General features: G+C 53.1%; 1 protein-coding gene across 1 annotated transcript in view; it reads right to left on the reverse strand.

The window, feature by feature from the left end:
* The window catches only part of RNF43 (ring finger protein 43), a 118,851-nt gene that overhangs the window by 13,540 nt on the left and 91,304 nt on the right, over positions 1-14,007 (reverse strand). The window contains exons 6-8 of the mRNA XM_039507581.1: positions 13,439-13,594; positions 12,174-12,276; positions 8,018-9,520 (exon numbers count right to left, since the gene is read on the reverse strand). Coding sequence (XP_039363515.1) covers positions 8,018-9,520; positions 12,174-12,276; positions 13,439-13,594 — 1,762 coding nt within the window. The remainder of the gene's footprint in view (positions 1-8,017; positions 9,521-12,173; positions 12,277-13,438; positions 13,595-14,007) is intronic.

Raw genomic sequence — 14,007 nt, forward strand, 5'->3', positions numbered from 1 at the left:
TCGCAATTGGATCTACATTTGTCTCCCCACAATGTAAGCACCCCGTTTCCTTGACACACTATCACCACCTCCTCAAAGAATGCAGAGCCCACCAGTGCAAGCACCCCATTTCACTGATGTGATACCATCACCTCCCCAAAGGACTCAGAGCCAAAGTCTACCTACTTCCATTGACAACGTGCTAGTGTAGACACTGCACTACCTGTGTTGATCCTAACAGTGCTCCAGTAGCTGTCCCACAATGCTCCTGTCCCCACAAGAGTGGTCACTATAGTCACAATTTTGCACTTGACTGCCCAGGGACCTCAAATACCAGAGCCTCACCTTCCCCGTTTAAAAACCTCAGAATGTTTCGAAATGCCTTTTTCTGGTTGCCTGCCTTGGAAAGCACACTTACTAGCCCACGTTTGCAAGCATCTCACCATGCCAGCTCAGCACAGACAGAGCTATACATAGATATGCTCCTGCCTACAAGTCCTGGATCTCCTTGGCCTGTGGGGAGAAGAGGCTGGGTAAGCTACTTAAGGAACAGCCAAAGGAATATAGACATCTGTATGCACATTGCACAGGGGATGCCAGACTTGGCACAAAAGGAATGAGCAGCAGTGCCTGGTGAAAGCCAAGACACTTCAGCAGGCATATCAGAAAGCAAGGAAGGGCAACAACAAATCTGGGGCCACTCTGAACAGTATGCCGTACTTGGTGAGGACCCTACCAGCACCCTGAATGTGATTGTGGATGCATTGTTAGAACTGGGCGCAGAAAAGCCTTCAATGCCCAGTGAGGAGGAGGCGGGAGAGGGCACAGAAGGGGTTGCAAACCATGCTGCAAGTAAGGAGCTATTCAAAACTCCGCCGAAATCAAGCCAATCCCACCAGGCAAGAACAGAGGAGCCAGGTGAGGAAGGGAAAGGGAACTCAGCTGAGTGTATGAAGTGCATGAAGTGCGCAACCCTGCATATCGATGGCAGTAGAAGGGACTCAGTCCAGGTGATGCTGTTTCATATCCAGGGTGAACTCATGATCTTCCTCAAGGATGGGCAAGCATACCAACATCTTGGCACACCCATGGGTTTCCGTGTCCAGCTGACACCTGAGGATACCATTGCGGAGATCCTACAAGATGTGGCCAGGATCGACTCCTCCCTACTGGCACCATGGCAGAAGATCAATGCCTTGAACACCTTCCTGATTCCTGTATCTTATTTGTCCTGAGGGGATCAGCTGTGCCGAAGGTACCTCTGAACAATGCAGACAACACCACCAGGCAGCTAGTGAAGAAGTGGATGTTTCTTCCCCAGAGAGCCAGCAATAAACTGGTGTACATCTTGCACAGGCAGGGCGGTGCCAGTGTCCCTCAAATGGGTGATCTGTGTGATGGTGCAGTGATCACTTACGCCTTCTGCCTTGCCCAGGCACCATGGTGAGGAACATTGCAGAAAGTGCCATGCAGGATGTCATCAAGAAGCAAATTGCCAGGACCCCCTCATAGAATATCAGGGTTGGAAGGGACCTCAGGAGGTATCTAGTCCAACCCCCTGCTCAAAGCAGGACCAATCCCCACACAGATTTTTGCCCCAGATCCCTAAGTGGCCCCCTCAAGGATTGAACTCACAACCCTGGGTTTAGCAGGCTAATGCGCAAACCACTGAGCTATCCCTTCCCCCACCAACCACGATGTTGCCAACTACCTTAGCAGCTCCCTGGAAGGCAAATTTGGAAGAGACGGGGAGATTTTGCTTCACTCTTGACTTGTGCCCACAACGCTACACAACGACTGGAGAAGCATATTGGCTGCCACTGGACATGGTGCAAGGAACGCAAGGATCTGGGAGTCCTGGTGCCACAGATGAAGAACACGGACCACACAATCATCACTCCAAGAGCCAGAATCATGCTAAAGAGGACCCTGAAGGATGCCATCTGCTGCCAGTATGTGGAAAAACTGAAGTGGAATCCAGACCAGGGCAAGGTGTTCGAGGTGATGTGCAAGTGGGACGCCAACAACCACTTCCTCCCCGGGGGCAGCTTCACCCGATTTGCCAACTGGAGGTTCATCCACAGGGCCTGGCTCAACTGCGTTCCACTGAACGGAGCCATCCACCATGGGAATCGGGACAAGCGATGGAGGAAGTGCGGCTACGCCAACGAGACACTACCCCACGTCCTGTGTAGCTGCAAGCCCCATTCCAGAGCCTGGCAGCTGCAACACAACACCATCCATGATCGCCTGGCCAGAGCCATCTCGCCACCCATGCGGAAAGGTTGCTGTGAACTCCACCATCCCCAGAACGGTCAGCCAACTGCAACCGGACATCGTCATCACCAACAAGGACCGGAAGAAGATCATCATGGTGGATGTCACAGTGCCCTTCGAGAACAGGACCCCGGCCTTCCATGATGTCCGAGCTTGAAAGGTGGAGAAGTACACCCTTCTGGCAGACACCTTGAGATCTAGGGGTTACCAGGTTGAGACACACATGCTGATTGTCATAGTCTTGGGCACATGGGACCCCAGTAATGAGCGAGTGTTGAAAGAATGCAGAATCAGTCAATGCTATGCTTGGCTGATGCGGCAACTTATGGTGTCAGACAGCATCAGGTGGTCGAGGGACATCTACATAGAACACATCACCAGACATTGGCAATACCAGGAGGGATGAGCTGGAGTGCCGATGAGAAGCAGAGGCAGGAAAGTAACTGAAATACTTCCTTGATAGATTGTATTTTCTAAATGGACAACCTACCCTAAATTCTCAGTTACTGAGGGACAATCGTCACTCATTGCTATATTTTGCTTCCTACAACCACATCTCTGAACAACTTTTCATGAGTGATGGCCCCGAATACTTGGATGCTAATATATAAACTGTATTCTTAAATTTATTCACCTAAATCTGGGTTATTGCTGATTATGTACTATATGTATCTTATGACTTTTAAAAACAAACTTTGTTTTTGTGGATAATCTAAGCACTATACCCAGATGTACAGACACTCTTTTCTCAACCTGTGTATTATACAATTTTAACATTAGCTTTAATAAAAATTTAAGGTCTATTCCTCACAGGCATGTTTGTTTCCCTATTCATTGTCCAAAACCCCCCTCCCTTCTTCCCTGTTTTAAAGTGGTGCCCACCCCATCCACATGTTTAGAGAGCAAAGAGAGACTTTGGATTCCTCACTTTACTTTTAAAACCAGCACTGGACATCCAATTCAAGTTAATGCTTTGAAATCAATATCTAGTTCATAGAATCATCAACTTCCCACTCTAATCAACTACTGCATGTTAGGCAATAAATTCAAATGGATCAGTGCGGCAGGCCAAATTCCACAGTCCACACAGATCAGGGTCCTGTGCTCGGTTAGTGGTAGAAGAAAGGAAAAGGTGGTGTTCACTTTGGCTGTCTGAGCTAGCAGGGGGACACAGTTCTCCTCATGCTCAGTACTTTGTCCCTTTTATCCACTTGAACAACCGCAGTGAAACGCTCATGGAGATATTCTGCACTCCTCTCTGGAAGGTTTCTAGGGTGGCAGCCTTGTTTCTTCCCCGGGATAGGAGACATCCCCATGCCACTCTGCGATGAATTCAGCTGGTAACAGAGCAATAAACAGTATAGTGGTATATGGGCCAGTGCAGCCTTGGGACGCCAGTAGCCGCTGTGTTCTCTAGGACTTTGTCCTCCTCAGGAGCAAGAGATGTCAACGCCAACCACCTTGCACGTTCTGTATTCTCATACCCCAGGGACACCCAGCATCTAAACCTCCCAAGCAACAGTCTGTCCAAAGACCCCCTCCAATCCATGGAAACTCCATGGCATTGCTCTGTATAGCCCCAAGCATAACAGGTGGCAGCACAGAGTGAATCCATACCCCCAGCACTTCATGCAAGGCAGAACTAGGAGAACCATGACTATACCGATGCTGACCTGTGACAACTGCAGGATCGGCCAACAAGAACAGTGCAGTACGTGTGTTTACCATGAATGAAACATTTTAAAATGTTTTTAACATGTAAATATGTATTACTAAGCTTTTATAAATATGGGTCACCCTCTTACGTTACTGCTTCAATGTTTCTAACTTGTTTATTTGCACGTTAGCTTTGTTTTCTGTTTATTTGCACACAATAAAGTTTTATTCTCTGAAACTCAGAGCCCAGTTTATACCAAGCAGACATGCCACATTACAGAATTCACAACGGGAGTCAAGATCCCACCCATATTTAAGGTCTATATACACAAAGGCACAACATTTCCCAAAGCATCACACAACAGTTCTATGGCTGACTGTTCTTTTAAGGCCTCCCTCAACCTTATGGCGCCATAGTTGGCTTTTCTACTAGCCCTTGTGTCTGGCTGGTCAAATTCAGCAGACAGCTGGTCCACCGCACGCCGCCCTGCCAGTAGCCTTTCCCCCTTTACCTCATGATAGTATTCTATAATGCACAGCGTGCTGCAACAATAATAGGAATGTTTGCCTTGCTGAGATCCAATCTAGGCATTAAACATCACCAGTGAGTTTGGAGTCTCCCAAATGCATATCCAGTGGTCATCCTGCACCTGCTCAGCCAGGAGTCGAATCTTTCCTTGGTTCTGTTGAGGTGGCAAGTGTATAGTTTCATGAGTCAGGGGGAGCAAGGGATATGCTTGGTCCTCCAGAATCACTATGGGTATTTCAACATTGCTAATGTGAATGAATCAGTTGAGGAAGAATGTCCCTGCTTGCAAGTTTCTGAACAGTCTTATGTTCTTCAAGTGTCAGGCACCTTCCCTGACTAGCCCACATGGACATCAATGACGCATTCCCGGTGATCCACTAACACTTGTGTAATCGTGCAAAAGTAATCTTTTCCGTTTACATAGTCCCTGGCCAGGTGGGGTGGTACCCGAATATGGAGCTGTGTGCTGCTTGTCATCCCACCACAGTTCAGAAACACCGTTGCTGCAAATCCATCTGCTTACTATTCCCTGCACAGGCCTGCACAGCAGGATACAGTTAATGACCTTGCACATTTGGATGACCACAGCCTCCTGTGGAGTTTCCAAATCTGATCTGATTGCCCACTGCAGAATAGTAATCTGGCATTGTAAGCTTCCCGAGCAGCACCGCCGCTTGTCAGCGCAGCTCTTATTGTGGAGTCCCTGTGCCGGAGAGCTGGAGCAAGCTCAGCGCACAGACCCAGCAATGTGGCCTTTCATATCCCAAGGTCCTGCCACCACTGCTCATCATCCCAAACCTACGTGACAATGCCACCCCACCAGTCAGGACTTGGTTCTCCGGCCCAGAAGTGCCTATCTACTATGTAGAGCTGCTCCATGAACCCCAGCCACAACCTGACATTCTGATTTACTGTATCTGTCATCCTGCCATTGGCCTCAAGCATTTCATTTTCCTCACAATGCCACCAGTTGTAGCAGTAACTGCTGAGGTCCTGCAGATAGAGCAGAATGCGTCCTGTATTAGCAATGCTCATGAAAATTGTGCTGAGCTGTGCAGGGTGCATGCTTCTGCCAGAGAGATGTCAGAGACTCAAACGTGGTGTGCAGAACTGTAGGAATTTTTAAAATGGCATGAAAGTTATGGGATGGAATAAGCATTCTGTATTGGAGAGAGTGGGATTGTGGGAACGTGAGCCCTAGATCCCAGAAATCCCTGGTTGAATAGCTGGTATCCCACAAACCACTGTGAAAATGTCCCACAAGGCATTGCGTCGGATGGCAGCGTGGGGCATGCTGTGATACCTACCTAGTGATGCAACCACATCTGGTGAGGACATGCAGCACTGACGCAAGCAGCCAAGTGTGCACATGTCCGAGTGCCATACAAAAGTCGGTGGCTCTAAGCCAACATAATTTATATTGACCAAACTTTGTAGTGTAGACAACCTAAGAGTGTATTTACACATTCTCAAGTACATTCACAATTGACACACATCAGTCAGGCTAAATGTGAGCCTTTTATTAATAATCTGAATGTGTCGCCAGAGAGACTCCACGAAGCAGCCTCTGCACAATCTAGGTAAGGAGGAATGTAATTTATAGACTCAGAGAGTTTAAGGCCAGGACCATTACATCATCTGCATAACTCAGGCCAAAGAATTTCACACCATTACCCCTATCTTGAGCCCAACAACTTGTGTTTGTCGGAAGCATCTCTTCCAGAAAGAAATCCAGTCTTGATTTGAAGACACAAAAAGACAGAGAATCCACCAACCAGGCAGTTTTTTTCCCAATGATTAATCACCCTCACTGTTAAATATTATGCCCTATTTCAATTTGAATTTGTCTGCATTCAGCTTCTAAAAGCTCAGATGCTGTCAGCTGATTTATAAGACAGGCAAAGGATTTATTAATCATATATGCTATTAATTAGAGCTTTAATATTGTAATGCTATTGGCCATTATCTTTGAAAACTCATGGTGATCAGGGGAGGTCTCAGATGATTGGAAAAAAGCAAATATGGTGCCCATCTTTAAAAAAGGGAAGAAGGAGAATCTGGGGAACTACAGACCTCACCTCAGTCCCTGGCAAAATCATGGAGCAGGTCCTCAAGGAATCCATTTTGAAGCACTTGGAGGAGAGGAAGGTGATCAGGAACAGTCAACATGGATTCACCAAGGGCAAGTCATGCCTGACCAACCTGATTGCCTTCTATGATGAGATAAGGGGAAAGCAGTGGACGTGATATACCTTGACTTCAGCAAAGCTTTTGATACAGTCTCCCACAGTATTCTTGCCAGCAAGTTAAAAAAGTATGGATTAGATGAATGGACTATAAGGTGGATAGAAAGCTGGCTAGATTGTCAGGCGCAGTGGGTAGTGATCAACAGCTCGATGTCTAGTTGGCAGCCGGTATCAAGCAGAGTGCCCCAAGGGTCAGTCTCGGGGCTGGTTTTGTTCAACATCTTCATTAATGATCTGGATGATGGGATGGATTGCACCCTCAGCAAGTTTGCGGATGACACTAAGTTACGGTGGAGAGGTAGATACACTGGAGGGTAGGGACAGGGGCCTGAGTGACCTAGACAAATTAGAGAATTGGGCCAAAAGAAATCTGATGAGGTTTAACAAGAACAAGTGCAGAGTCCTTCATTTAGGACGGAAGAATCCCATGCACTGCTATAGGCTGGGGACCGGCTGGCTAAGCGGCAGTTCTGCAGAAAAGGACCTGGGGATTACAGTGGATGAGAAGTTGGATATGAGTCAACAGTGTGCCCTAATTGCCAAGAAACCTAACGGCATATTGGGTTGCAATAGTAGGAGCGTTGCCAGCAGATTGAGGGAAGTGATTATTCACCTCTAATCGGCACTGGTGAGGCCACATTTGGAGTATTGCATCCAGTTTTGGTCCCCCAATACAGAAGGGATGTGGACAAATTGGAGAGAATCCAACGGAGGGCAACAAAATGATTAGGGTGCTGGGGCACATGACTTCTGAGGAGAGGCTGAGGGAACTGGGCTCATTTAGTCTGGAGAAGAGAAGAGTGAGGGGGGATTCGATAGCAGTTTTCAACTACCTGAAGGGGGTTCCAAAGAGGATGGAGCTCGGCTGTTCTCAGTGGTGGCAGATGACAGAACAAGGAGCAATGGTCTCAAGTTGCAGTGGGGAAGGTCTAGGTTGGATATTAGGAAACACTATTTCACTAGGAAGGTGGTGAAGCACTGGGATGGGTTCCCTAGGGAGGTGGTGGAATCTCCATCCTTAGAGATTTTTAAGGTCCGGCTTGACAAAGCCCTGACTGGGATGATTTAGTTGTGGTTGGTCCTGCTTTGAGCAGGTGGTTGGACTAGATGACCACCTGAGGTCTCTTCCAACCCTAATCTTCTATTATTCTAATGTCTGAACTCTGAAAACATCCATTCTCAGTTGTTTTCAGTAGCTTGGGGCAATGTGTGGTGTTTATATGCATGCGCACACACATGCACGCACACACACACATCTATATATGAACCCTGAATTGTACAATCCACTGTTCAGAAGTTTGCTAAAAGCAGAGGTGACTAACAAACTTACCCTGATTGTGTTGCAGAGTTTGGCAGGGGAGGTAAAGACTTGTGTTGTCTTCTGCGGTGCCTGTTCCTGAGAAATCACCTGGATATGTGGGTTTCCCCTCCCGTTCTGATAGGTCCTTGTCCTGCTGCTGGGACTTCAAGTTGGAGGGTGGGACTCGGCACTTCCAAACCACCTGAGAGCCTGAGCAATAGGGCATAGGGGCCGTTGGCAACAGTGACTGAACTTCTGGGGAGCAGCAGTAGCCAGGGGAGTGGCCATAGTGAATGTGAACATTGCAGTCTTTGTGCACGTCTGAGTCCTCTGAAAGGTGAGCCAGGACAGGCTCCGGGCGGCACTTCCGTTTCCTTCTGTGGTGACGGCTTTGTAAGCCATGTTTCTGTGACAGCGGGAAAGGCAATGGACCAGCTGCTCCAGCTTGCCTGCTGGCCACCCTGCTGAAGTCAGACCTGTCTGCAGAAGAGGAGAGGTGCTTTGAGAGGTCAGGTCCCTGATGCACACAGGAGGGCTGTCCTGACAGAGATGCATCCTGGGACCCTGGGCTGCTTTCAAGAGGCTGTTTGCAGTGACGAGTTTTCTCAGTCCTCTTTTGTGTCCGAGCACCGGGCACAGCCCCAGCAAACCGGGGCCTACGCTGGCTGGGTTCCTGGCCTGATCTCCCAGATGGACACTCGAGGTCTTTCCTGTAGTGATGATGCCTGTGGTGGTGATAATGGACATGACTCAGTATCTGACTCTTGGCTAATGCAGTGCTGCCAGTCTCCTTCAAGTCCAAAGACCTTGTCCTTGGCTCTCCGGGAGGCTGCAGCTGCTCCTGGCCATTGTCAGTGGAGCTACAGTACACCCAGGGGTCGTAGTCACTGCTCAGGGAGCTGCAGAAGGTGGAGCAGCTGCCATGGATGCCCTGGAGGCTGACATCTGTGCAATTCAACATAGAATCACTGGAGGAGCCATGACAGGGTCCGGAGCTGGAGTCACTGCCTGGACCATCAGCCAGGTACCCACTGTGCTCTGTGAGATAGCTCTCCCCTGAGCCACTGCTGATGTGCTGCCTCCCATGACTGATTCCCCGACGAAGAGGGGCAGCATGGGGCTGTCTCGGTATTGCCGCAGTCCTGAATCCCAGGCAATGGGCCTGGTGTTGAAGTGGGCAGGTCCTGTGAGAAGATGGCATCTGCCCACATGCTGGAGATTTTCGGTGCTGCTCATTCCCTAGGCCTTGGGCTAGAGAGGGTTGATGGCTGCATGTGGCCATGGAGCCCACTGGCCTGTATGGCAAATAGTGCATGGTGCTGAAATCCAATTGGGAGAGCTCTGGGGAATGGAAGAAGGGGTTGCCATGGGGGAGCTGCGAAGCAAAGTTCCTGAGCCGCCGCTGGGGGTGGGCCTCTGGGAGGTGATACAGGGCGTATCCTGGGTGTTGCCGGAAGAGGTGAAGCCGCTGCCCAGGTTCCAGATCCTGGGAATTCTGCCTCAAATGTGCAGGCTGGGCAAAGGCAGCCCCCTCTAGAGAGATAGAAAGGGCATATCCACTACGTGTCTGCATCCCATCCCACGGTAACCTGGCAACCTCTGCCCAGAACCCCGCCCACACACCCAATGCCTGGCAATTAATCTCCAGTGCCTGCCCCCACTCACCCCATGCCTGGCTACCCCTCCGCAGTGCCCTTCCCCCCTCACTCAGTGCCTGGCAACCCCTCCCCACTCACCCCATTCCTGGCAACCCCTCCCCAGTGCCCAGCCCCACTCACCCAGTGCCCTGCCCCACTCACCCAGTGCCTGGCAACCCCTCCCCAGTGTCCTGCCCCACTCATCCAGTGCCTGGCAACCCCTCCCCAGTGCCCAGCCCCACTCACCCAGTGCCTGGCAACCCCTCCCCAGTGCCCAGCCCCACTCACCCAGTGCCTGGCAATCCCTCCCCAGTGCCCAGCCCCACTCCTCCAGTGCCTGGCAACCCCTCCCCAGTGCCCTGCCCCCTTCACTCAGTGCCTGGCAACCCCTCCCCACTCACCCAGTGTCTGACAACCACTCCCCAGTGCCCTGTCCCCCTCATTCAGTGCCTGGCTACCCCTCCCCAGTGCCCCGCCCCACTCACCCAGTGCCTGGCTACCCCTCCCCAGTGCCCCACCCCACTCACCCAGTGCCTGGCAACCCCTCTCCAGTGCCCCGCCCCCCGCACCCAGTGCCTGGCCCCCCCTCCCCAGTGCCCCGCCCCACTCACCCAGTGCCTGGCAACCCCTCCCCAGTGCCCTGCCCCACTCACCCAGTGCCTGGCAACCCCTCCCCAGTGCCCTGCCCCACTCACCCAGTTCCTGGCAACCCCTCCCCAGTGCCACGCCTCCCTCATTCAGTGCCTGGCAACCCCTCCCCAGTGCCCCGCCCCACTCACCCAGTGACTGGCAACCTCTCCCCAGTGCCCCTCCCCACTCACCCAGTGCCTGGCAACCCCTCCCCAGACCCTGCCCACTCGCCCACCTGCCCTGACCCCACCTCTTTTCTGTGCCTGATACCCAACCATTCCTTGTCCCCACCAGCACATGGGGACCCTTTTACTGCTTCCCATACAGCCTGATGAGCCTTTCCCATAACCAGTGCCCCTGGAGACCTTCAGAGAGCTGCACACGCAGGGGTGGGTGCAAGAAAACCTCCTCAGTGCTGGTTCACAGCCACACGTCTCCCTCACACACAAGTTCCCTCGCATGCACACCACAACCCCCCTCCTCCCACACACCACAAACACTCTCCCCCCCAGACATATAACACCACCCACCCCCACACTCCCAACATCCACCCCTACATCCACTCCACACACCCCCCATACACACCACAACTCCCCTCTCCCCATGCACCACAACCCCCTCCCCCATACCCAAACAGCCACTCACACACCACACCTCCCCCCACACATAACACTACAACCCCCCCACATAACACCACACACACACACACCCCCCACAACCCCCCTCTCCCCATCAGGGCCGGCTCTGGCTTTTTTGCCACCCCAAGCAAAAAAAAAAAAAAAAAAAAAAGAGGGGCGGGGCCACCAGAGCAGCAAAACGGGGGGAAAAACGACGCGACTGAAGCGGCGAAGCAGGGGCGGGAGGTGGAACACGGCGCGGCTGGAGCGGCAAAGCTGGGGGAGGGGGGACACGGCGCGGCTGGAGCGGCAAAGCTGGGGGAGGGGGGACATGGTGCGGCTGGAGCGGCAAAGCCGGGGGAGGGGGAACACGGCGCGGCTGAAGCGGCAAAGCTGGGGAGGGGGACATGGTGCGCTGGAGCGGCAAAGCCGGGGGAGGGGGGACCCGGCGCGGCTGGAGCGGCAAAGCTGGTGGAGGGGGGACAGGGGGCGGCTGGAGCGGCAAAGCTGGGGGAGGGGGGACATGGTGCGGCTGGAGCGGCAAAGCCGGGGGAGGGGGGACACGGCGCGGCTGAAGCGGCAAAGCCGGGGGAGGGGGGACACGGCGCGGCTGGAGCGGCAAAGCTGGGGGAAGGGGGACATGGTGCGGCTGTAGCGGCAAAGCCGGGGGAGGGGGGACATGGCGCAGCTGGAGCGGCAAAGCCGGGGGGGGAACAACACAAAAACGGCGCAGCTGGAGCAGCAAAGTGGGGGGAGAAACAACGGTGCGGCCGGCAAAGCAGGGGAAAAACAAAACAAAAAACCCTACAGGGCGGCCGGAGCAGCGAACAAAAACAAAAAAAGCGGCATGCCACCCTAGGATTGGCCAGAATGCCGCCCTGTAGAATCTGCCGCCCCAAGCACGAGCTTGCTCAGCTGGTGCCTGGAGCCGGCCCTGCTCCCCATGCACCACAACCCCCCCATACCCAAACAGACACAGACACAGACACACCACACCTCCCCCCACACATAACACTACAACCTCCCCACATAACTCCCCCCACACACACCACAACCCCCCTCCCCCCACGCACATAACACCCTATCCCCGCGCACACACCACATTCTCCCACCCCCACCCCCCAAATACCCACATACATACCACACCTTCCCCCCGCACACCACAACCCCCGTCCACTGACACACATATCACCACACACACCACAAACACCCCCACACACACCACAACTCCCCTCCCCCATCCACCCACACGCTTGCTGGGAGGTGCTTTCATGGGCAATTTGGCTCCTGCTGGAGCCCTACCGATGATATTGAACATGCAGAGCGGGCAGGTGTGGTGCTGCTGCAGCCAGGGGTCGACACACTCTCTGTGGAACTCATGGGAACAGGAAATAATCCGCAGCTCCTAGACAGAGACAGAGACAGAGAGGAGGTTTGAGTGGGCAAAGCAAGGTCCCTGGAGGGAGCTGGATGTGGGTGGGGAGGCGTCTCCCTGCTCCATGGATCAGCCCTGATCCCGCACTCTGGGCGCTTCCCAATGTATAAAACAAGAGCACCGAAGCATCTGGCTCCAAGCATACCAGCCCATGCCTCTGCAGTGTCCAAGCTCTGGGGTCTGCGTGGGGCACGCAGTGCAAAGCCCTCTGGAGGAATGCCCTGTCAGCAGCCCGGGCTCCGACAAAGTCCCCAGTGCTGAGTGCAACTGGTGCAGCACCCCTTGGGGAGAGGCATTGCTCAGGGAACCAGGCCCCAACCCATTAGAAGCTTTCCCCACACCCACAGCTCTCCATGCAAATGTCCTGGCAGCCAGGCCGGGCCATGGAGCTCCGGAGGCACCTGGTCCTGGAGAGATACAACTGATCCATCGATTCCAAGGCCAGAAGGGACCACTGTGATCATCTAGGCTCCCCCCTCCACAAGACAGGCCAGAGAACTTCCCCGCAATCATTCCTAGAGCAGATCTTGGAGAAAAACCTCCCAACTTGATATAAAAATCATCAGAATGCACCACAGCTGGGTAAGTTGTTCCAGTGGTTCATTGCTCTCGCTGTTAAAAACACGCCTTATTTCCAATCTAGCGTCAGCGCCCAGCCATTGGATGGTGTCACTGTTCTCTGTTAGTATGAAGAGCCCCAGATCCAATATTCGTTCCCTGTAATCTGCTCTGGAAGTGACAAAGGCCAGGATGCCTGGAGAGCAGCCAGGTTCACACACCCAGCAAGAGGGTGCTCTTGGCATTAGGCATCACCTGAGCATCCTGGAGCAGCCTAGGACAGACCCCCAAAGGACGCAGGCACCTAATTCCGGATTTCAATGGGAGTTGGGTGCCTAAATCTCTGTGAGGCTCTGGGTTTAAAGCCCTCCCAGGCCCCCTCTCCCAGTGCTGTGCCTGGGCAGGCTTGCTCCAAAGCACAGACCAGGAAATGCCCTGCCCCACAGAGCACACTTCTCCTTGTGCCATTTACACAGAGTCCTGCCAGCTGTGCAGCCCCCCTGCCCAGAGAGTTCAGAGCCGTGATTGGCCAGACTCGCTATCTGGCTTCCACTCCAGCATGAGCTCATCCTACCTGGCCCTCGCTGAACTCCTCCAGACAGATAGCGCAGACGGGGGCTGAGCTGCAGCTGCTGGCCGAATCCCTCAGGGCGGCCTGTCGGCACCGGGCCTGGTACTTCCGGATGGCCAGCTGGCTGATCGCCTGCATGGTCTGCTGCTGCAAGGAGTCCTGGGAGAAAGGAAAAGAGAGCTAGACTGAAGAAGTGGCAGAGTGAAGAGAGGACTGGCCCCTCCTGCATAGCTAGGACGAAGAGACACATGTTTCACAAATTGCCAGATGTGAAAAGCGAGGGCTCTCCTTTCACCAGCCACGCTGCAGCCTGCAGCACCAGGCTGGCAATAAAGGCAGCTGCGACAGACAGAGACCTGGCAGCTGGTCAAGGCAAACCGTGAGGCAGCATGACCTAGTTGTCAGAGCAGGTCACTGGCCTTCAGGAGACCTGGCTTCTATTCCCAACTCCCCTGACTCAGGTTGTAATCTGGGCCCAACCCTCCAAACACGCCCACTAATTCTGAATGCCTGATGCCACACACCCAGTCCTCTAATTTGTCTGTGTCCCTCTGGATCCTATCCCTGCCCTC

This window comes from Mauremys reevesii, linkage group 20, assembly GCF_016161935.1.
Source record: "Mauremys reevesii isolate NIE-2019 linkage group 20, ASM1616193v1, whole genome shotgun sequence".
Taxonomy (NCBI): domain Eukaryota; kingdom Metazoa; phylum Chordata; order Testudines; family Geoemydidae; genus Mauremys; species Mauremys reevesii.